The sequence below is a fragment of the Chenopodium album genome, chromosome 7 (assembly GCF_948465745.1).
Source record: "Chenopodium album chromosome 7, dcCheAlbu1.1, whole genome shotgun sequence".
In the NCBI taxonomy this organism is placed as follows: Eukaryota; Viridiplantae; Streptophyta; class Magnoliopsida; order Caryophyllales; family Amaranthaceae; genus Chenopodium; species Chenopodium album.
Window position 1 is genome coordinate 26395692 of NC_137840.1, and position 25589 is coordinate 26421280.

Sequence of the window (25589 nt, forward strand, 5' to 3'; positions counted from 1 at the left end):
GCTGAAGTGCTGAATGGTGGTTTTGTGGTGGTTGTGGTTGATGTGTGTTTGTAAGGGTGCTGGTCGTGGCGGAGGTGGCGGTGTATTGCAGGGGTGTTCAAGGGATAGAAGAGAGGCGTCGCCGGCGCCGTCCCAGCCTCGCAGGAGAGGTGTGTTTGGGTATTGGAGGTGGTCGTGGCTGGTGGTAGGAAGGGTGGTAGTGGGTGGAACTGTTATTTATTTATTTATTATTTCTTCTTTGTTTTTTTTTTATTTAAATTTTTTCAACCAATTGCGTGGTGACATGTGTCATCTTAACCTATTATAACAGGTTAAGTGACCGGTTGGGATCATTTTGAGCGAATGACCTATAAAGTTTAGATTATTTAATTAAATAATCCAAAATTGGGATTATTTTCAGTGAACGAGCAAAAGTTGGGATTATTTATATCAATTTTTCCGAAAATTTATGACAAATTATGTGGAAATTATGTAATCAATGCTTTTTATCTTTAATATTTCTTTATAGGCTACTTAGACAAATTCGTGTAAAGCTAATTAGCAAATTAGCTTGTTATGTTACATGAGATTTTAAACTAATCTCTTAAATAGCTAGTTTGTGTCCTAATAGTTAGCTACGAGTTTGTGATCTAAATGATGAGTGTCAACATTTAATTAGCATTTTAAATTTAATAATTTTATTAATATATCACGCCCTATTTCTAAGCAAATTAGCATGGCCAAGTTACTTTCATTTTTTAGCTCCGATGGTTAAGCTAGTAGGTATTGAATTTTCTAAATTGTAAAACAAGTCTCTAAACTACAACCATTAGAGATGCTCTTAGGGATATATCTGTCATTTTTTCCAAAAAAAAAAATATCGAGCATTACATATTTATATTGATCAATTGATGGGTATTGGTTGAAACAAAGTATTCAGAAAATTACTAGATTAGATATACCATGTCATACACGAAAATTTTTAATAGTTATTTTATATTAACACTGTATATATAAGTAAATTTACATGGAAAAAAGTGGATTAATTACATATATTTTAAAATACGCATTTTGAATATAAAGTACCGTGAAAAGACGCATCAAAATTTTTATTTATGTTAGTAAGAAATCTTGTTTTATACTTAATTTTATAGTTGGCATATACTTTAAGGATAAAGTTTGAATTCTACATGGAAATTTAAAAAGCTAGAAATCTTGTTTTATACTTAATTTTATAGTTGGCATATACTTTAAGGATAAAGTTTGAATTCTACATGGAAATTTAAAAAGCTAGAAATCTTGTTTTATACTTAATTTTATAGTTGGCATATACTTTAAGGATAAAGTTTGAATTCTACATGGAAATTTAAAAAGCTATATATATATATATATATATATATATATATATATATATATATATATATATATATATATATGAGTTCATGTTATGGAAATCTTTTATTTATGTTTATAAGAAATCTTGTTTTATACTCAAGTTTATAATAGTTGGCAATAAATATATACTTTATGTATAAGGATACATCAAATCTTTTATTTACACATAATTTTTTTATATGGAATGTTTTACAGAAATTAGAAAAATATAATGTACACACTAGAAAATGACACCTGTCATTGTTGGTGTGTATTTTGTTATATAGTTATTAAGTATTGATTATTTTAAATGAACATTGTATAAGTAAATTTACATAAATCTGTTATTTATGTTAATAACAAAAATTGGATTTTTAAACGTGTGTTCATGAGCACACGTTAAGAAAACAGATTCTCTATAATTATTTGATCACGAGAAATATCTACATGCTTAAAAAGGATAGGTTTGAAAAATTATATGGAAAATAATAAAATCTTCATTATTTCCTATATTACAAGATTTACCATACTTTTCCAAATATTTTACGCAGTATATAGTCAGTTATTTCCTAATACAACTATTCACACAAAAAAAAAAAAAAAAAAAAAAAAAAAAAAAAAAAATCGCTAGCCTCATAAACGTTCACTACTCTAATGACACAGTCATAATTCATCCACCATACTTGGTTTTCTGTCTCCTCATAAACGTACACTACTACACCATCCCCCCCTTTTTTTTTTAATTCTATTGAATGCAAGAAGAAATATAAACTGTTGTAAAATGGAGAGGTATCTCAAGGCTACAATAAAAAGTAAACATCAATAAGATCGAAAATTTGATCTTATGACAATAAAAATAGTACGGTGTATTCTGAAGCAAATTCATTGACTTGAAAACGAAAGAAAACAAAATTCTGGCGCAACCTAGGTGTACAATTGTATTCGCTGGCACGTTTCCTAAGATTAACACACCACTTCCACTCAAAGTCACTTTTGGGTGGAAGGTTAAATCCAAGTAACTTATACCCAATATAGAGTATGTGTTTAAGCTTGTGTTTGAAGGTTATGGTCAAGCTGCAAAAGTATAAAATGAGACCCACCAACAGTTGCTATAACAAACTCTCGAGTTGGTGCAGTAGCATTGTCGGGGGCTCGCAACGGTAACACAGTGATGCACGGATAGTAGCTCGTTGGTGTCTGTCCAATGCCATAACAAATCACGGTTGCATTGTATAAGGTAGCAATTACGTACAAATCATGAAAGGCTACCATCCAATGTCTTTCCCCACATGGGCCACCGCTCCAACGAATACGTTGTATCTCAAAATCCAAACCATCTGCCTCGTAATAAATCCTCCTATATAAGTGCGGATAACCAGTAATCTCATTAGCCATGAATTGTCGAGCTAACCTCCATTGATCTTGATCACCCATGAAGAAGGCGGCAACACAACGAAAGCCGCAATTACCATCACCAATGACATCATTCCACCCGGTTATATAAGGCAATATAGGTCCGGGAAGCAAGTGAGCGTACCTACATTGTTCGATGTTGAATCCATTTCCTCCTGAAAAAAATACACATTCGTAATGGGTAGAAAATAAATTAATATAAAATTCATAATTGGTATAAAAATATATATCAAAAAAAAAAAAAATACCGGATTCAGTTTGACGGTTTTGCCTTGAACTATGTTGGCCCGGCCTTCTCCCACTACGACCCCTACTGTTATGCTCAACATTCTCAAAATGGCTACGGTTACGCCTAGTTGAATGATCCCGTGGACGAGCCCGTGTTGAGTGATTCACTTCTGGCTCTTCAAGATTTGAATGATTCGGATGCATTTCATCTTCAATTATGCGAGAAACATTTTGAACTATAACAGGGTCACTAGCTAAAACCTCGTCGACAAGTGAACAAAAATGTACTGCTTCTTCTGCCGACTCGTCGACGAATTCCGGAATATCAACACCATCACCAATGACAAGGCTCTGCCAATACAACCCCTTCTTATCACGCATTGAATCATGAATCTGGCAAGCATATGGTATCCCATGGGTGATCCGTAGAGCACAACCGCAACGCTCATGCACCTCATAACTTAACCCTCTCATTCTTTCTATCTCATCGTAAAGAACAGACAAACAATGATGAGAAACCTTTTGATTCAGCCGCTGCAACGACATGTGCCTGTACTTCTCACCTACTTTAGATCTACTAGCCTCTAAAGCGTTACGTATTCCAACAATCTGATTTCCAATCTGGCAATGTACTCGAGCCCATACCGTATCCAAAGAACCAGTTGATGATTCCATCCAACTCTTGACTGCCGAGTGCTGACTCTCAACCCTACATGTACAAACATTACCAAAGTGCAGAACTCTGTTCGTCCAACACGTCACAAATTTCTCTTTATGAGGGAGCCAGGTAGTCTCAACGTATTCCACAACTTTCGGATACCGAGCCCAACTTGTTTTCAATCTCTGCAAGGCTAACTCATATTCCGGCTCAGATGTAGCATTCATGACTCGATTCCATCTACCATTTTTGAACTTTGCACCCACCGTCTTGTCCTTGAACAATCCAGTCACATAAGCTTCGACGTCCTTATTAATGTGCCACCTACAAAGTAAATGCGTAGTGTGAGGAAACTCAGCTTTCAATGCTGCACAAAGTCCAAGCTCACGGTCAGTTAAGAACACTGATGGCTCCCGTTGGTATCCGATCAAATCCCTCAATCTCTGAAGCACCCATCGATAACTAGCCTGTGTCTCGTTTCTCATGAAGACATATCCAATAAGAAAATTTTGATTTGTCGGTGTAACCCCAACTATCTCAAAGAATGACATGTTGTATCTGTTTGTCTTGTATGTAGAGTCCATACCAATCACGTACGAATATGTGTGTAACAAGTTGCACGTGATCGGATGCACCATGAATGCATGCTGTAAAACGCCGATGTCATCAACCATAACCCAGTAAATGTAGCGACTCTCTCTAGCCAAATGCAGAAATTGTTGAACCACTCCTCTTCCTTCAGACTCCTCCATTCTAATGTCACTTCTACAATTGTAGATATGCCTGATGTTTGGATTATCTTCAGGAAATTGCTCAATAATGGTTGCCATGATATTACGAGGCGCAACCTTTGACCTCTTTAAGTTACGCACAACCTATTTTGCACCTACACTAAGACCGCTGATTTGTCGATGACCTTCAGGATACACAATGAATGGATGATTATGGGTGCCGGTTACATCATTTTTAGCACGGATCCTCCAACCATCAGTGCTTCTCTCATAATAAATCTTGATGTAGAAAGGACACCCAACGGACTTAGTTTTAGTGTCCTTGCGTATCACATTCTCCAAATCTCTTGGCCTTTTCTTTCGACTGCGATCGCAAGCCAAATATCGATACGGCCGACCATCGGTGGTTTTTTTGTAAGACGATGAGACGAATAAAAATCCGATTGTTCGCGAAATATCTTTCGCCCATTCAACAGCAGCATCAAAAGTAGGAAACACAGTGTCGGTTTGAAAAATGGCCACTGTAATTCACACCATCACCGCCATTTTCTAATTCTGAATCCTATAACCATAAAACAAACTACTTAAGAACCCATGAAACCATATAATAATATTGATATAATAATATTTAAATAACATAATAATAATAAAATCAAAACAGATAGGAAACGCCTGAAAAATTTGAATGTACCACGGAAGAAACGCCTAATATTTTAGAATCTTCCGTGGTACATTCTAAAATTTCAGGCGTTCCTACCATTGTTCGTCTGATAATTTAGTATGTCCCATGGATGAGACTACATTTCTAAGCGTTTCTTATATGAAGCCATTGGAACGCCTGAAATTTTAGAATCTACCGTGGAACATTCTAAAATACCAGGCGAACACAGGTAGGAACGCCTGAAATTTTAGAATGTTCCGAGGTAGATTCTAAAATATCAGGCGTTCCTCTGGCAATTACGAAAAAAAAATAGGTCTAAAAATTCACCGATTCGTACGCACAGGTGACCTCTCCGGCGGCGACTGCAATTCTGTAAACTCGTCCATTCACCCCTTGTGCAAATTGTTGTTGACAAAAGTTTTTTCTTTAAAAAAAAAAAATTTCAATTCGTGGATGGTGGATGGCGGTTGGTGGTGGTGGCTGTTTGGTGGCTGATGGGGTGAAAATAAAATAGGGTAAATTTATAAGGGATAGAAGTAAATTAGGGTAATAGTAAATTAGGGTAAAATTAAAAGGGGGCATGTTTGTAAGATCGTGTTAAAATACGGACGTTACCTGGTAAATATCAGACGCGATTTAGCAATTCACTTACCATAATCATCTCCTTAAATGTGGGGGTTACAAGAAATCAACCAAGAAAACAAGAAGGAGAATCCAAGAAGAGTCGTTGAAATCCAACGAAAAAGCTCGCGCCCGGTCGGGCGAGCACTCAACTAAAACTGGGTTGCTTTCGCACCTGGTCATGCGGAGCTCGCTCGGCAGGGCGAATGTCTCTCAGCATTTCCAAACACCTTCTTGACCCCTTAGATTCCCTTTGTTTATTCCAACAATCCCCAACTAAAGGAAGGGAAGAAAAACCAACAAAGGAAGAGGATAAGAAACACATTAGGCATAAGAGGAGATCGATACATAACACTTGTATATTACATAAGTAATTTGAAATCTAGTGCTTAGTGAGATGAGACAATGAATTACAAGTATAAGGGTGGACAAACCATGAAACCCTTAGACTCTTGATCAAGGAGTGGACTAACCTTGAAACTCCAAGATTTAATTCAGAATCCCCACATCACATACCTTTCTCCAAAATTTACTTGAACTTGGCAAAGAGATATGCTCTTTTATAGCCAAGCATATTCACCTTAGGTCTAGTGGAAGCTTTAGGAAATTAAATCCACCCAAGTTTTCCAAAGAAAATGGCTATTCTTCACAATCACATAGGTGAATCACAAGCACTTAGTAAATGGGGTTAAAACATGTTCTTAAGAACTCAACAAATGCTACATTGTAGCCATTAACCCCCATAAGACTATGGATTCATTAAGAGCTTAATGCTCAACCTCACAACAATCATAAACAACAGTGATTCCAAAATTTTAGTGCGTCCACTCAATAATTGGATTCATTAAGAGTCAAATGACTCAACCTCAAACGTTGGATCAATCAAGTGCGTCTCAAGTAGCACCAATCTAAAAGATTCAATGTTCCCTTAAGAACTCAAAAGTGCTTAACCTCAATCAAGCATTACAACACATGTCATATTAAAAGCATTACTTTCCTTGAATTCCCTTTCTTTATTCCAACATAAAATAGTATGATTCACTATATAACAGGAGGGAAATGAAATTTTAGGGCCATAGTACACTGTAAAACAAAAATGGTAGCCAAATCATTCAAGTTTATAATGTAATGTATAAGTTGTGGTTTCATACAATTTTACAGTGTAATGTAGAAGTTGCAGTTTTGTATAAAATTTAAAAAAATTATATATAGTGGAATATATTGTATAGAGTACGTAGTAGTGTACGTATGTATATTTTTATATTGAGGATAGTAGTGTACGTTTATGAGGCTAGCTTTTATATATATATATATATTAAGATATTATTTTCCAAATAATTTTTCAAATCTACCTTTTCTAAATATTTCTCATTATCAAATATTTATAGAGAATCTATTTTCTTAATGTGTGCCCATTGAGTATATCAAATCTTTTATTTATATATAACATTTGTTTTCTATATGGAATTTTAAAATATATGTATATATGGCACATGCCTAAAATAGAATATATGACATTTCTAAAACAGAATATGTGACATTTGTTACCCTTTTAAACTCTATAAATGTGTCAATTCATTAATATATTGGCCCTGTTTGGGAGAAAGCTGAAAACTGAAGCTGATTGAGTTAGCTGATTTTGACTAACTGATTTTATTAACTGATTTGACTAACTTATTGTATTAACTGATTATATAAAAGTGTTTGGTAAATAGCTGATATCTTAAAGGTGATTGAGTATGTGAAATGACCAATAAGCTAATTGTGGGGTAGGTAGTTTAGATAGGATTTTAAATTAAATGAGGTTATAAGTGTCATTTCACAATAACTAATGAATAAGCTAATTGAAAAAGCTCCTAAAATGAGCTTTTTTCAAAAAGAGCTTATTTAGTGGAATAAGCTCTTTCAATAAGCTTACTACCAAACACTTGTATTAGCTTGTTTGACTAGTCAATCAGCTAGAGTTAGTCAAATAAGCTAATATACCCCCAATAAGCTTACTACCAAACAGGGCCATTATATGACACGTGTCACATCTATCTATAAATATAACTAAAGTAATTACTACTGATGTCATTACTTTCCACATGTCAACTTCTTGTAAAAAAATTTCTCTCCAAAACTTATAATGACATCATTAATTTTTTTATCAACATAAATAAAAATTTAAAAATGCTAAATTAATTATATATTTTTCTAATAGATTTTATATTTGAATTGACTAATTATGCAATTTTCATTGGAGAATTAAAGGAAGGTCGGACTATTTCATTTTCTTATAAACATTACGGAGTATTTTTTTCTCCTACTCCATATATTTTATATAGATTATATGAATTGGGGTGTCCACTCTTTATTAATTTATCAATTTATTAAATTTTCTTAAAATATTTGTATTACGTACATATTACACACAAATAAGTTAAAAGATATTGTTAAAATCATAAATTATTGTTAAACTCGTGCATCGCACGAGCCTAATCCAGTAAACATTATTATAATTATGCCACACCACCTCTATAACATGAATTAGACTTGACATCTAAATAATGCTTATAGCAAGACTTGAACGGGTGTACACAAATTCAGCTATACTAGTCCAGATGCTTTCTCGGCCACCACAGAGAAGGATGAAAAGAGATCTGGAAATTGAACTTCCAGGTTTGCGTTATATGAACGGTGGAGAGGGACTAGGTGAACAAGGGTAATCACCTGGCTAATGTTTGTAGACTTAGTTGTACTGCTTTTTCTACTTTATTTCCCTGAATTGCTTTTATCCAAAAAAATAAAATATAATAAACTTGAAATTAAGGTCAACAAGTATTACAATACAAATCTTATTACCTTAAGAGCACCTCCAACAGCAAGCTAATTGCCAAATTAGCTTGCCATGCCACATAGGATTGCAAAGCTATCCTTCCTTCTAGCTAATTTATGCCACAATGGTTAAGCTAATTAACATAAACTAGCCTTTTGGCCCGTTCGATGCACGGTTGTTACTTGGTTATTTCATATGTAAGTATGCTTTTCAATAGTTGAAATTTTTGATATGAAATACGAAGTAATTGTTTCATTGTTAAAAGTTAAAAGGAAAAAAAAAAAAAAGAGTGAGGGTAGAACTGTGGAAGAAGATGAAGGAATTTAGTTAGTTATATATACATAAAGATCGTGGGATATGAAATGACATATTAGTTTAAGTTATATTTTAAGTCTAGGAGTTGAAAAGACATTTCTTTTTTATTATTATTATAATTTATATGTTTACGTGATGTGTATTAATTGGATCAACTTAATTTTATTATGGCGGAAATAAAACACTTTATTTTCTTTATTGAATTTACAAGTTATAGAATGCATAAAAGACTTAAACAAAAAGATGTAGAAAGGTGACACGTGTCATACAGGGGTAATGGGTGAGTAGTGACTTGTGATGACATGTGTCATATAAAAATTTGTGGTTTGTGCTTTTAAATACTAAGTATAGATATAGATTAGATTTTTCATTTTTATTTTTTAAATAATTAGTATTTTATTAGAGACAATTAATTTTTAAGCTAATTAGCTTAGCTAAGCTAATTTGCTTGGCATTAGCTTGGCCAAGCTAATTATTAAACTATTCTCCAATGGTTTGGCTATTAGCTTGAAAATTATTAAAATTGCAAGCTAGTCCCTAAAAGCAACCATTGGAGTTGCTCTTACCTTCCCTATTCATATATTGTGTGAATTTACCCAACCAACTTTTTATTAACTTGGATATAATGATTTTAGTCCTTAATTAGGATAATTAAACAACTTTAATTTTGAAGTTCGAAAAATTGCACTATCTTTGTTTATTTTTTGTTGACACGTTTTGACTTTAGCACTAATTACATACCCATTCTTTGACGTGTTTTGTAATTTTTATGTATTGAAAAATATAATCATGTGATGTCTTGTTAGATTTGTCGCGGGATATATTTTCAAAATATCAACTTTTTATAATTTTTGTTTTTCGGTAATAAAAGATATTAACGATTGAAGTTAAGCATGGACAAACGTGACTAAAGAAACGTGTTAACTAAAAGGAAACGGAGGAAGTATTCATTTTCAATTTGATGAAAAATAAGATTTTTTTTGTTGTATAGTTTATAGTTGAATGTCTTTGAATCGTTAAGGATAAGATACAAAATAATTAATATGAATCTCCTAATGCAAATCATTTCTTAAAATATTAAAATTTCAAGATGATTATAAATAAATTAAGAAAAAACAATCATATGTGATTTCAAACTAACCACTCGAGACGTTACTCAAGCCACACACCACTTAATATATCAAACACTAAAAGTAGTGAAACCCATTCACTTACCTTTTATATATATATATATATATATATATATATATATATATATATATATATATATATATATATATATATATTATATATATATCCAACTACACATATAGGTAGGTGTATAGTTTTATTTTTATTTTATTATTTTAATAGAATAAATTTTTGCCCTTTGATATGTATTTTTGTCTATTTTATGATTTTAAAATGTGCATAAAATATTAAATGAGGAAAAATTACCTGATTGCACTCTATATCATGGTGTATATAACTTCTTTATATCTTACGGCTTTTTAAAAAATTTCATTGGCCATTATCACTTATTGTTGATGATATATAAACTCCAAATTACATAAAATCAAAATTCTAATATGTACATTAATTGCATCAGGGAAAAATGATTCTGTTCAATACATTCACAAATTACATTTTTCCTACATGTGGTTCCAGAAAACTTGAAAACTACATGAAGTCTGATGACTTTCAGTTTCATAACTGTGCAGAATCCCATCATATTCTGTCTGAACTATTACATCATTACCCATTGCCAATCAAAAATTATCTGCCTTCACAATGGCTACTTGTAGTCCGAATTACCAGCGATACTATGGCGACTGGCCCAAGGACCAAAAGAAAGCATTAGCCTGGTGCCTTTCACGTCACAGCAAAAATAGCTGACGCCCAGATGTCTTCAAATGCTAACCACTGCTGCGTTTAAAATGTTCCCGTATAAACCTTTCAGCGTAAAAGGGGTATTTATTTCGAATATACTGCCGTAAACATTTCTGGTATGAGAAGTCGATCCATCCACCATCTGTTCTTACAACAAAAAGGCATCTTGAATGTCGAAATTGAGGATGGCGGTCAACCTTTTGTCAAAAGAAATGAACATTAGCCAAAGCCAGCATGCTGAGCATCATCCATTATATATCAATCTTAATAGGTTAGCATAGACTTACTGTGAATGAAAATTTTTCATGCACAACATTACAATGCCTTTCATGATAACTTTTTTTTTTTTTTTAAGTGAATCATACCTTAAAGCCAGAATACAACCTAATCTTAAATAATCACCATACATCCCTTTAACGAAAGCTAAGAATAGCAACATCAAAATTTCACCCTTAACAAAATGATGAACAATTGAAGATCAAATTAGGTCCCTCTCTTTACTATAACAACTTATATGAAAGAAGCCAGTAAAGTTCTGTAATTCTATTCCATAAATCGATAGTTTCAACAGGTACTATTTATGGAGTATTGTGTACAACAAACTGTCTTTCCATATAAATAAATGCTGCAAATAGGTAACACAAGGAAGGGGAGGGGGAAGGGGAAGGGGAAGGGGAGGGAGGGACAAACCCCCGTTCAGTAGAAGAATAACACTTACAATTACTGTGCTACATATAAAAAAGATCCACATAGGAAACCAGCACAAAATATTGAATGTATCAAACAACTATCAAAGTTTCCGGCAATATCTCAGATCCAAAAGTATGCAACATAATTTCTTAACTAATGAAAAGTATACATTGTTTGAACAGCCACATATAACATGTGCTACAAAGGAAACAGTTTTAAATTTGCTTACCTAGTAATGGATATACTAATGAGAATTATAATTAAATGAAAATCTAACATTAGAAAGAACAGAGATATGCATAGCAGGTTCTTGTCATATTCAAAGTAGTCACATTTGAAGGAACTATTTCTGCATAAAATGCAAAGAGACTTCAAAATTCCTCAAAGTTGCTAAGATTTACAAAAAAATTCAATCTACCATCCACATCAACAAAGATTCTAGCCTTTATATTTGTTTATTTAATGAGTCAATAAAAAACTAACATTATCAGTTGAACCACTGATTGAATTGGCAGCTTTAGATTAAATAAAATTACTGCTTTGTCTATCTTAAGGGAAAATTAGAACTTAAAATAAATAAATAAAAAAAGAGCAGCTTCCTCCACCTGCCTGTATTCTGTTCCACCACCACCCCCTGCAGCACATCAATGCCTACATCCCTTGTCAGCTGTCACTGATCTTTGCCAAGACCTGGTTCTTTGCATCAACAACCACCATATGTTTTTATTTCTTTAGGAGGAAATTTAGGAAAATCTGCCATAAACAACCTTTTTAACAATGTTTTTGCAAGAAACCACCTTTTACAAAAAACTTGTAAGAACAAACCTGTTTTTCAGGCACCTCATGCCAGATTTTGGCATCGACTTGTATTTTCAAGCATTGACCACCCACTTGCAGACCACCAAAAACCCCGTTCCGACCACATCACCACTATGATACCTGGCAGTGCTCCACCTTACTCCTCCAAAACCTACCCATACTCCCTTGAGATAAACCACCCAACAACCTTCAAAAACCCACCAAACCTACTTAAAACCGCCTAGTTAGCTCCAATACCACCTAAACACTTCAAGTCCACCCATCTACCACAAATATATATTATATACACACTAACTCTTTGTCAACCACCTACCCACCACCAAAAATCCATCCCAAACCCCTCGAGGCCTCGACATCACCCACCCACCACAAAAATCCACCCAACTACCTTCGAAAATCATCCTAATGATTGATGAGAAAATACCCAAACCTTTACAAACACCCAAGCCACCCCAAATTGAGTTGAAAGAAAAAAAAAGAGGGGGGGGGGGGGGAAGGAAGGAGATTTGGCGCTGAGCCGCTGATAAAGGAGGGAAAAGAGAAGGTGGTTACGACAGATCAATCATGGCAATGAGAGAATAGAGGTTAATAGAATCCAATGTCAGAATTTGTAAGTCGAAGGCTAAAATCCACCTTAATGCTCTTCCTCTAAGATATTAAAATCATGTCTATTTTTACGAGATTCTCTTAAAAAGGTGATTTATCATAGACAAATTTTCCAAAATTTTCTTTTTATATAGATAAAAAAAAACATTTATAATAAATCTAAGGTGAAGGAAGACTAGTTGTTGTACATTGCACACCACTGCCCATAACTCCTGTGTGCCAATGCAACCCCTAGCTATTGCGTTCAGATCTCTTGATACCGTATCACTATCATGAGGGGAAAACCACATAAAACAAGCTTTTTTTTTTTTTTTTTTTTTTAAATGATGCATAATTAAAGTATGATATTGATTATTTAATCAAAGAAATGTTAATGGGTTTGTTTGATATTGTTTTGATCAAATTCCTATGGAATTGTAATTTTTTGGATTTTATTATGCTAATAAGAAACCCAATTCGTTTGGCATTGCTATGGTTTTCAGTTTTTTAGTTTTTTGTTTTTCAAAACCATTGATATACTTCCTCCGTTTCTATTTAGTTGACGCGTTTGATTTAGGCACATATATTAAGAAGAGCAGAGAGAGTAAGAGAGAATGAAAAAACAAGTGGGGTAGCTTGTAAATGCAAGGTAAAAAAGTTACCCCAAAAGGACATGTGGCAACTAAAAAAAAACTTCCTAAAAAGGAATAACGTGTCACCCAAAAAAAGGGAGGTAGTATGTTATATAATGAATAAAAATTTCGTTAAACTTATTAAAATCATGGTATTTATGAAATCTGATAACAGAAGTGGAATTACTTTTTTCTTGTTCCCTGTTTTTTGTTTTAATTTTTTTTTTTTTAAAAAAAAAAAAAACAAAAAAAGGATGTCAAACAAACCAAAAATTTTGTTAAAACCTACTAACATAAAAAGAGGGTTAGGAATTTTGTTTAAATAAAACATCATCAAGGAATTTTTTATCCTTTTAGCATTTTCTACATAAATCCATAAAAGAAAACACTAGCTAAATTAGTTTTATAAATAGCAAAGATTGGTAAATATATAACAAATGCGAAAGTTGTGCATATTAGAAACATCAAAATTGTCAAATTCTTTATAAGTATGCAACAAAAATATGGAAAACTATTGTATTATTCCAATCATATGAAAAGGATGACGCCTAAACACTATCGTATATATTCTAGGATGTATGTGGACTATGGTAAAGGAATACAGAGGATGAATGTTTAAACAAAGGTAGCACCTAAACAAAATAACGGTAGAATATCAAGAAAATCAGGTCTTGTAGTAATAACCTTAATAAAATACTCCCTTTAGCCTTAAAAAATCTTTTTTTTTTTTCTAGGTTTGGAGACACATATTAAGGGATTTAAACTACGGCGTGTAGATTTTTTTGTATATGGTGAGGATTTTTTTTTTTTTTATTTTTTTTAAGTTAGTGGGTCAAAGGACCCAAATGACATAGAAAATAGAGTATGAGCGTGAGAAAAAAGATTAGTCAAACAGTGCACATCACATGGGTTTAATAAATAAATGTTCATTTTAAGTATTAATAAACGTCCCATTTCACCCAAATACATTTTCCCTTGATAAAAGTCACTTTTCGAAAATGACTTGGTTGGAAAGAGTTAAGAAGGATATGAAGTATAAGGATTTACATGAGGATGTGGTATTAGATCGTAAGGAATGGAGGAGGAAGATTTTTGTCAATGACTACACGTAATAATCACTTTTGGTTCAAATAGCCGACCCCACTTATGGGATTAAGACTTTGATTGATTGATTAATCACATTTAACCAACCTAACCCCACTATTTCTTCGTATTCCTTTTTAATCAAATCCTACTATCTTGTTTTTTACATTCAACTTTAATAAAGAAAATTTTACTTATTCATTTATGTATCATCCTAAAAACATGACAAGGCAAATGAGACTTTATTTAGGGATGGAAAGAGTAACTAGATAATTTTGTGGACACCATAAACAAGATCTAAGAAGATTATAGCAAATAAACAAATAACACCCTACTCCCCCCCCCCCCCACCCAAATTTAGTTTTTCTTCTTACATTTTATGCGTGTGTCCAATCATACTTAGCAATTTAAAGAGGATGGATTTTAGATGCTAAATTTTTTATCCAAGGGTCACGGGCTAAGCAAAAAAACCTAGTTCAATTTAAATCAAGCACTTGCATATTGAATTAGTGGTGATGCTTAGCCCATGACCCTTGAATACCAAATCAACAAATTTAGCAGTTAAAGTATGGCTTCATCACTTGTTTTATGCACGTCAAGCAATGAGCGCCTGTAGCAGCAAAGAAAGATGGTTATTGACAGTGGGTGCACATCCTACATAACAATCAATTCAAGCTTATCTTGCAAATTTAACACTTCCATCAAGGTTCCAGTTCGTATGGGAAATGGTGCTATTGTACAGTCCGCTGGTGTTCAAACCAAAAAAGGTATGATGTCCTCCTTGTTCTAGATTTGAATGAGAGTTTGCTTACTGTTGCTCAGATGGTTAACAATGGTTTTTCACTTATCTTTGAGAATAACCATTGAACTATCATTGACTCGAATAAGAAAGAGATTGTAAAAGTCTCGATGGAAAACAAAAGCTTTCTATTGAAGTGCAGTAGAGAATGTGAATGCAGCAAACTCAAGAGACACATGGCTATAGCATAGGAGGTATAGACACTTTAATTGCTCTCAATGAACATCACAAGAATGCAATTTGCATATCTAATGATCTTTGTGAGTCTTGTCAATTTGGCAAGCAACATAAGTTGCCTTTCCCGAAGGAGAATGTGTGGAGAGCATAAAAAAATTGCAAACGTTTGTGGACCTCATCGAACTTTATCTCTTGGTGAAAACAAGTACTTTATCCTTTTAATCGATGATTTCACCTGCATGACGTGGGTGTATTTCATGAGAGAAAAGTTTTCAAAAAAATTAAAGCACCGGCAAAAGCTCAAAGTGGCTGTAAACTAAAAAAAAAAAAAAATCAGATCAAATCGAGGCAAGGAATATACTACCTCTGAATTTGGACTTTTCTGTGAAGATTAAGGAATTGAACATGATGCTTACAGTACGGAAAAATAGAACCATGATGGAAATGGCTCGCAGTTTGTTAACCGAGAAAAATCTGCCAAAAAACAATCTGGCAGAAGCAATTCACACAACCATATATTTGCTAAACAGGCTGCGCACGAAAGCGGTTCAAGGCAAAATTCCAATTGAAGCATGGAGTGGGAGAAAGCCAACAGCAAAACACTGAAGAGTATTTGGATCAGTTTGCTATGCTCAAATTCCATCTCAAAAGAGAAGCAAACTAGATGCAAAAGCCGAAAGAGGAATCTTCCTTGGCTATGATTCACAAGCCAAAGGATATCGACTTTTCAATCTTAGTAATAAAAAGATCATGATCAGCCGAGATGTTGAATTCAATGAAGATGCAAGTTGGAATGGGGAAGAAGAGGTGGAGAAGAATTTTTTCAAGTTGGCAGTGAAGTGCATGATGAACTTAGAGAGAATATCGAAGAAGCTCCTTCCACTTCTATACAAGATGGAAATGGCACTGATGAAACTAGTGATGACGACAACGCCACGGGTCCAAGAGATAGAAAGTCTCTATCAGATTTGTACGAGGAATGTTCAAGCTTTCACCTAGACCCGGAGGAATGTGAAATATGCTACCTTGGTGTTGAAGAGCCCCAAACATATGAGCAGGCTTTTGAAGACAAAAGGTGGCAGCAAGCAATGGAAAAATGAAATCAATTTGATCAAGAAAAATCAGACTTGGGAGTTGGTTGATAGACTAAGTGATCGCAAAGTGATTGGCGTCAAGTGGCCTAATGGGACCATAAGCAAGTTCAAGGCTAGATTGGTCGTCAAAGGATACTCCCAACAAGCAGAAATTGTTTATGGAGATACATTTGCTCCGGTGGCAAGGCTTGATGGAAGATTTATCAACTCAATGTCAAGTCTTCCTTTCTCAATGATGAACTCGAGGAGCAGCAAATTTACATTGAGCAAACTCCCGGAATTGCTATTAAAGGGCAAGAAAAAAAAAAAGGTGTGCAAGATGGAAAAAGGCTCTTTATGGGCTAAAACAAGAGCCACGAGCATGGTACATCAAGATTGACTCATATCTACTTGCACAAGGGTTCAACAAAAGTAAAAATAAGCACTCTCTATGTGAAGTATAAAGGAGAAAATGATTTGCTCATTGTTTCACTCTATGCTGATGATCTTGTCATGGGAAAAAATTTAAAGATGATCCTCTAGTTCAAGGATGAGATGAAAAGGAAGTTCGAAATGACAGACTTAGGCTTAATGAATTATTTCCTAGGGATGGAAAGATGGAATCTTCCTCTCTCAAAGGTGCAAGTGATGTTCTTAAGAAGTTTCATATGCAAAACTGGAAGCCACTCAGTACACCTCTTGTAGTGAATGAGAAGCTGCCTAGAGATGATGGTCAAAGGAAAGTTGACACTAGCAATACAAGAGCTTAGTTGGAAGTCTACTTTACCTCACAGCAACAAGGCCAGATGCGATGTTAACAACTAGTTTGCTTTCAAGGTTCATGAGTAAACCAAGTGATGTTCATATGGGTGCTATCACCTCAAATATATAAGAGGAACCTCAGATTTTGGTGTTATGTTTAACGCAAGTGCAAACTCCAAATTGTTTGCATATTCAGACAGGTGGTTCAAACAATGACATGAAAAGTACTCTGGGCTATGCTTTTACACTTGGACTTGGAGTGTTTTCATGGATTTTGAAGAAGAAAGAAGTAGTAGCTCAATGAGTACATTGCAGCATCGGTAACCGTTAATCAAGCGGTTATACTTGCTGACTTGAGACACAAACAGGAAGAAGCTACTGAAGTTCTAGTAGACAACAAATCAGCACATGAAGATTGAGCATTATAAACTTCGAGAAGCTGAGCAAGAGAAAGAAGTGAAGCTGATTCATTGTCCTAATGAGGGACATTTTGACCAAGGCTTTACCAAAAAGCAGATTTGAGTTCCTTATACTCAAGCTTGGTAAATGAGACTTTTAGTGTTGAGAAGTCAGTGAAGCAATCAGTGAATTAACTTGAATGTACTATATAAAGTACTCATGTACATATCAAAATAATATAAGAAATCTTCCTACTTTTTTTCCACATACCCTGCTAGCTTTGCTCTAACATTATAATAGTGTTCAGGAGATTTTATTGTTTAGTTAATAAATGATATCTTAATAAAAAGGTGGAGTTAATAGGATATTGTACAATGTATATATTATTGATAAGTGTTGGACCCTAACTTTAATAGTGGCGAATTGAGATATAAATTATATTATTGTGAGTCATTGCCGATTGTAGTTAGCTAATCTAATATCTATTACGAAGTATATTTTTAATAGAAAAGTATATTTGATGAGAAATAGTAATAGAACTTTTTAATTGAATGAAAGGGAGTGTAAAACCCTATGTTTTGGTCACTAGAAAGAATAGTAATAAAATATTAGTGGGTCCATACTATAAAAAGACTTGTGTCAACTAAATTGAGATACACGCAGATAGAAAGTGAGACAATGATATCGAGATATAAGTAGGATGAAAAAAAAAAAAGAAAAAATAAATAAAAACTACAACAATATAGTGGGGAGATTGAGTCATACCATAATTGAATCTAGTCCACATCCAATTTTATCTTCAGAACGAGGATGATAAGCAAGCAACCTCTCTATGACAACTTTTTCGTCATCAGATGTAAGACGTTCCCCATCCATGTACCTGCCAATACAAAATGTCAACCAGGGTACAACAACCTTAGAGTCTGTGAGGATCATATAGGTTCATGCAAGTTCTAAGAGCTAGATTACGAAGCATGTCAAAGAGCTCCACCCAGTCACCCACAGCTATAATTCGTGATACATGTTTGGGATTAAGTTTGTGATAATTACAAAAAGAACACTTTAATTCCATGATTTGAATAACTATAATGAAGCCTTAAGAAAAAGGGTAGAAAATAAGTAAGAAAACCCAGCATTATCCTCTGGCAGGAAGTTATGGTGCTCAAGGTTAATGTCAAATCGCTATATTTAAGAATTCTGTTTTATATTTCAGCACGTATCATCTTTGTGTAAATATTAGTTTCGATAAGAATTAACCAACAGCGAAAATCCACTTCTTTTTTACTTAAAGCTAAAATCTCCTCTTCGAGAATGTAGCTTGTGTAGGTCTGTGTCACTCTAGAATTTTTGCATCTCACTTAGACACGAGGGAATATAATTCTAGAATTCCTCTTATAATGTATCATGTTTCTCCCTTTAATGAATTTTTAGTTTTCAATCAAATATGGATTATAATATACAGCCCGTATGGTCAGTATTAATAGCAATTAGTAAATAATTTACAAGAAATTTTGCCATAAAAGTCTCGAGCCTCTGTTAATGAAGTCTAGACATTTTCATGAGGGCCGTTTCTGCTTTGAATCAGTCTATGCCAAAGAGAAACACACTTTGGTAGAGACATCCAATTATTAATACCTAGGCCACCTCCCCATCAGCTATACAGACACAATCCCATCTAACAAAATGATATTCCTCTACTTTGGATGTACCCCGGACCACTTAAAATCTCTCATCACCTTCCAATTCTTAGCTACTCCTATTGAATATTTAAAGAGGCAAAATATATAAAAATGTAAATAGATAAGACAATTCCGCACAAAACTCATACAACCACATAAAGAAAAAACTACTTAGAAACCCTGTGTACAAGTAGGTTCCAAAACTACTACTAAAAAGATTTCAAGGCAAGTCTAAAGGAAAGTCATATAACCACATAAGAAATATAAGCTCTCTGCAACGAGCCAAAAAGCTGCATTGCCACGTGGACTAATTACGTATGAGAGGAGGCGCAAAAGAAACCATTAGGGGTTGTGTGAGGAGCGGCGAAATTCAGAAGAAATAGACAAAGTATGGCAGGGGGCTGTCAGGATATTTTGTTCACTTTTTGCTGATTATGTACATATAAAAAGGGGAAGAACGGTTGTGCTTAGGTAGCTGGTTTTTGGTATTTTGAACTGAGAGAGTAGTGACCTAAAGTCAAGTTGAGATATTGGTGGCCTCAAGCCACTGTTTGCAAGAAAGTTCCTAATTTTATTAATCATCAAGCCTCATTATTTCCTCAATCAGATTTTCTCTTATTTTGCTTATTTATAAATGTGCTTAGTAGAAGTAGTTTATTACACACTTACATCCAATTTTTTAGATACCTTCTACTCCTACTCTACAACAGGGCCTTAAATTCTATCCCTTAGGTTTTTCCCCCTAAAAAAGAAATCAAGGAAAGCAAGAGGCGAGTCAAGAAATTCTATCCAAGACAATAGAAGACATAATAATCTTACACCACACATGGATAAACCATTCGCTTTTGGTCACACTTAGGATGAACTTTACTACATGATTTTGTACACTCATGCTAAATCGACGTTTGTTGAACGACAAAAGGACATTAATCCTTATAAGAGATTATTCACAAGATACCCTCTGATATATCATTTTTGATCTTATATGAGTTAAAAAGTTATTCTTCTTTCAAGAAATGAGCCAAAAACAAGTATAATAAAATACAAAATTGATTCTATCATCCCAAGTTTGATCCATCTTCTCTTAACAATCCCACTCTTCATTTGAACTACGTATAATCTAACCTTTGTATGACAGCTTGAGTTGGGTCAAGGGAAAGGGTAATTTCAGGCGGCACAATGTGGGCGACCCGACCGCGACCAATCAGGGTCCCCATATTTGGATATTTCAAATATGTGTAGATTGTTAGCCAAAGTCTAAGGGCTTTAAAAGTGAGCAATGTAGTTCGAAATTTCGAATCCTAACGGAAACCTTTTTAAGAGTAATTAACCTCCATTAAGACAGTTGGAGTGCACTTTCACTCTCTCACATTTTCTTTTTTGTGGAGGGGGGGGGGGGGGGGGGGATTGATTTTTTACCTCCTTTAGTCTACACACTTCACCCTTGTTTATCCCTACACTTCCATCTCCAAAATAAATCTTTCCTTTTTTTTTCTTTTTTTTTTTTTTGACATTGGGAAAAGCTTATTAATACATATTGATAGAAGAACTAGAACAATACGAAATTAGATAGGTAGCTGCATCTTTAGCTAATCTGTGTGCTTCTTCCACTTTAGCTCTATTTTCCTTGCGAACAATGCAGCACCAGTTAAACCTCTTACCCTTTTCCTTGATTTCAGCTATAGGTCCAATCAATTGTCTTATCTCAAGTTCTCCCCTCTTGTACTACATCAACCAAATTTGCAGCATCTGTGATAAAATCATACTAATAAACCCTTCCTGAAAACACCATTTCATTGCATTTAGGCATGCCATAGCTTCAGCAAAGCTTGCCATCCCAAAATCACAGCCATACCTTCCTGTCAAGACTCTACCATCCACTAGTGTCCAACCTATACCCATTCTTTTTAGTTTCTTATTCCAAGCTCCATCCACTTGTATCGAGAAATGAGAAGAACCCTAATCAAACTTACGTAGACTGGCTGTTGAAGCCAGGAGGGTGAATTGGATCTAATTCAGGAGGATGCAACACTTCTAGTCCATTTGAATCTTGACTTGCAAAAGTCTCATGTTCTTCCATACACTTGTCAATCTTCCCTAGAATCTCCTCTGCAGTCACAATATTTCCACTAAAAGTGAATTCATTCCTTGCTAGCCATATCTCCCACAAGGTAGCTAAGAAAATTGGGACCCTATCACTTGCGGGTCCATCCTGACTATAAAAGAGTCAAATATAAGAAATTATCCAATTTTGAATGGTAAACTCCACATTTTCTTGAGATCTAATATTAAGGGTACCACCAAACCATACCCTCCTTGGATTACCACACTGTCTCAGAAGGTGATTAATGCTTTCTTCTTCCATATTACAAATCTCACATAAACTTGATTCACTCAAGCCTCTGTAATACAAATTGCTCTTAACCGGTAATTCTTTATAAAACACTTTCCAGAAGAAAATTTTCCACTTTGGAAGCAACTTTTGTTTCTACATAAAGTTTAGGAATTTTACCTCATCGGGCGGAATTTTTTCATTCTGAACTTGTTTACCTAGCAAGAAAGCATACCCCGATTTTGTGCTAAAGTCGCCTGACTTGGTAAAGTTCCAGCAAAACACATCCTTCCTATCCACATCGGGTAATTCCATAGCCCCTATTTCCCTGACCTTTGCAAATGAGAAAGATTCTCGTAGTTTCCTCCCATCCCACGATCGAGTGTCCCTATTAATAAAATATTTTACTTTCCATCTAAAGGCTTGTCCAATAGTTACACTTGACTTGGCTTCTGAAATTTTCCCATTTACCCAAAGATCACGTAAAGCACTTATGTTATTCCCATTCCCCACCTTCCATCCATGTACTTTAAATTTCACCTCACTTATTCTAATACCCCTCATTCCCCAAGAAATTCTTTTATTCTTTACCAAAGGCCTTTTTGCCTTCACTAGCATAGACGGGCATCTCATAGAATAGATTCTAGATACCAATAATTGTGGGTTGTAATGTATAAGCCATGCTTGCTTCATCAGCAAAATAAATCTTAAAGTCCCATTAAAACATTAATATTATAAATTAAAATTCTATAAAATTAACCACCTACCACAAGATGAGGGGAAGAGATTGCTTATTTTACTCTTCATTATAATCAATAAGTATTCAATTTTATCATAAATTCAAAAGCTAAACAATCCAAACAAGGATAGAGTACATAGAGATACTATATATCTCCCAAATTTCTCCAACTATGGTCTTCAATTTATAGAACCAAAATACAGCCTTAATAGTTAACACATCTACTTTTCTCCAAGCAAAAAAATAAGAATGATTACAAATCTCACACGTATGGAAGTTGAGTAGAGTAGCAATGATGCCTCCCAAACAATTATTTTATTTATTTTTACAAAATTTCAATGATATCATACTTTCACTTATTGTCTCAATAAAGTAAAGGTTATTGAAATGATGAAACTCTAATTTTTATGGAATGTATTTTTTTGGAGTATAGAGGTTGAAAGAGGTTGATTATTTAAATATATATTGAACCCTTCCCTTCTATCTCTAATCATCTTCTTCTTTCACTTTGAATTCACCCCTCCTTCTCTCCCCTTCTCTCTCGGTCTTGATTTATCTTCCTATTGCACTCTCAATGTCAATGTCATCCATGGCTGGAAATGATTAATTTAATATCAATTATATCTTCAAATATAAATGCAAAAAAAAAATAAAAAAATAAAAAAAAATAAGGAAAGGTTCTTTGTTTTCTTTTCTGTAATAATCTCGTCTGATTGCCTAAAAAACACAAGGAAATAAACTCATACTTGAATAACTGTTTAATCTATCTCTCCTTTACAAAGTGGATGTATTTTACACGGCAAATTTTTTTGTTTAATTTGTTTTGTACGTCCCTTTTCTTGTTGAAGATTACCCAGTAAGAAATAACAAGCACTTGCACAACAAATCAATGATAGATATTCCATTTTTTATATTTGTGTTTTTTCTAGAATTGCTCATGAGTTGCCTTAATTCTCCGCTAGTTATTTAGGAGCCAAAATTAAAGAGATGATACTTATTTCAAATCAAGGAAGCCTGCTTTGCCTAAGGAAAACAAATCTCCTGCACATTGCTTCACATGATCACTTTTAACCAGAATGTTTGTCAGTATAACATAATACCCAGCTCTTGTCCCCTCCTCATGTATCAAAAATTCTTCCAGTCCATTTACTTTCACTAAAAAACCTTCGAAAGAGCAGTAACATCAGGCAACTCAGCAACTGTCAGTTGTTCCTTTAGTACCTTCATTATAGAGTGTATGTGTGTTTACAAGCAAGAGTGAGGAATTACACTGCCAAACCACTATCAAACATATACAACCTAGCCAAAACTTGGAAAAGAGCAAACCTTTAACCCCACACTTCCCCCCCCCCCCTTCCCTATGCCCCTTAGCAGACAAACTAGTAGTAACAATGCAAATCCGTAACTCAACCAATGTTTTACAAAACCAGTATCCAAACTATACTTTTAGTATCGCTTAATGATCTAAAGGTTATTCAAGCCTATAACTTTTTGTTCCCTGTAAGCCTCATCACCGGTTTTCCACACACAGATAGTAAACAATGTTATCCATATTGAGGTGTACGAAGTTTACAAATTCCATTGAAACAACCAGGAAAATAACCATCAAGAGTAATAACTAATACCCCTTTCACACTTTTTATTTCTATCACAAGAAAAACCCTTTTCACGTTTATTGTCGAGAATTAAAGGCGAGTTCAGGTTTAACAAGGTTTAAACCAAAATCCACATTTTGATTAAAGAGATTCATGTTTGGATAGCAACTTGGAATTGAAAGAAAGAGAAGAGAAATGAAATGAAGGGAGAAGACCTAACTTCATTTCCCTCCAAATCTCTCCATTTTGGGAGAGGGATTGTAGTTGAAGAGGGAGGGAAAATGGATCGCTCCTTCCTCCCTTCCTTGCTAAAATTCTTTAACCAAACAAAAGAATTTGTTCCCCTTCATTTCCCATCCCTCCTTTTCTCTCCTTTTCCTTCTATCCAAATAATAATATGTTTAAAGATAAGGAGAGCAAAACCCTTCCTCTCAAAACAAATATGCAGGTCAAATGGTATTCCATGATACTCATATACACACTTATATAGGACCTATGTTCTTCCGACTCTCCATTTCACCTCAAATACCCGTGAGGCCATGCCAAATGAACCCAAATACGACTTCGACCATCACTAAAACTTCTAGCAAAGTCTTAATAATATAGATTATAAGAAATATTGGCTCAAAATTAAATTCATCAAATGTGTAAACACAAACAGAGGAATCGACCGAAAACAAACCATAATTTGGACAGAATATATAAATAATACCTATTAGAGTGGATAATATCTTTGGCAAGAAAAGTTACAGGCTCAATATCCCGAAGAATCTCATCTTCTTTATCTTTCCATTTTCTGTAATTAAGCTCATCTATTCCGTCGAATAATTTGGGAGGCTCTTTAACCCTCAACAATTCATTCGCCGACGAGTATACATCCTCTTCCGAGCGAGTGGACTCAGAAGAGGCCGCTGAGCAGAAGCGACGCCGGACAGGAATGATGAAGACGGCGGTGAGTTTATGGTGGCTGTGAAGGAAAAGGCGAAGGCGGAGAAGGGGCAGGCCTCGCAGAAGAGGAGGCGCAGCCATGGAAAAGGGAAGTGTAGTGCAATGCAGTGTAGAGAAGGAGGATAGAGAACAGGGAATGAGGAGTTTATGGTGGTGAAGGAAAAGCCGAGTGGCGGGGATTACCCTCTTTGATAAGAGTAGAGATGGAAATATCTGGTGGATCACCCACTCACCCGGTCCACCCGCCTTATTGGATGGGTGAAAAACCCGATTTAAACAGATAATAGGTGGGTGATAGATTAACGGATGCGGGTGACGGATCAGATTCAGTGGACAAATTTCACCCATCACCCGATCCGTTAATCCATCCATCACCCGAATATTAAAAAAACAATATATAAAACAAAAAGAAAGAAAAGAATATTGATTATTAAATTGCAAAAAAACAAAGAAACCAAATGTATTCATTACTCAGTACTCAGCAGACATGCCTCCTCCCCTCCTTTTCTCTCTCCTCCATTAAAGAATACTATGAGTTCTCCATTGAAGCGGTTTCACAAATTTCTCTCCTTCGAGAGTCACGAAGGGTCTTCTTCGCAATTTACTCTCG

At 34.5% G+C, this 25589-nt stretch overlaps 2 protein-coding genes across 3 annotated transcripts; both read right to left on the reverse strand.

Moving 5' to 3' along the window:
* Positions 1-2397: 2397 nt before the first annotated feature.
* Positions 2398-4482, reverse strand: LOC145640112 (uncharacterized). Its single transcript, XM_081691423.1, has 2 exons — positions 3015-4482; positions 2398-2921 (listed from the first exon to the last, which is right to left on the reverse strand). Exons 1-2 carry the CDS (start codon positions 4480-4482, stop codon positions 2398-2400), a joined length of 1992 nt encoding a protein of 663 aa, XP_081547549.1.
* A 5861-nt stretch (positions 4483-10343) lies between these two features.
* On the reverse strand, positions 10344-25252 carry LOC145638971 (protein DCL, chloroplastic-like). Of its 2 annotated transcripts, none has more exons than XM_081690053.1 (3): positions 24744-25210; positions 18452-18566; positions 10344-10864 (listed from the first exon to the last, which is right to left on the reverse strand). In XM_081690053.1, the coding sequence occupies exons 1-3, from the start codon at positions 25058-25060 to the stop codon at positions 10694-10696; spliced, it is 603 nt and encodes a 200-aa protein (XP_081546179.1). In that variant the 5' UTR covers positions 25061-25210; the 3' UTR covers positions 10344-10693. The 2 variants fall into 2 exon arrangements, with proteins under 2 accessions (XP_081546179.1, XP_081546180.1); XM_081690054.1 differs by lacking the exon at positions 10344-10864 and adding an exon at positions 15389-15687 and having other exon boundaries at positions 24744-25252.
* Positions 25253-25589: the final 337 nt, after the last annotated feature.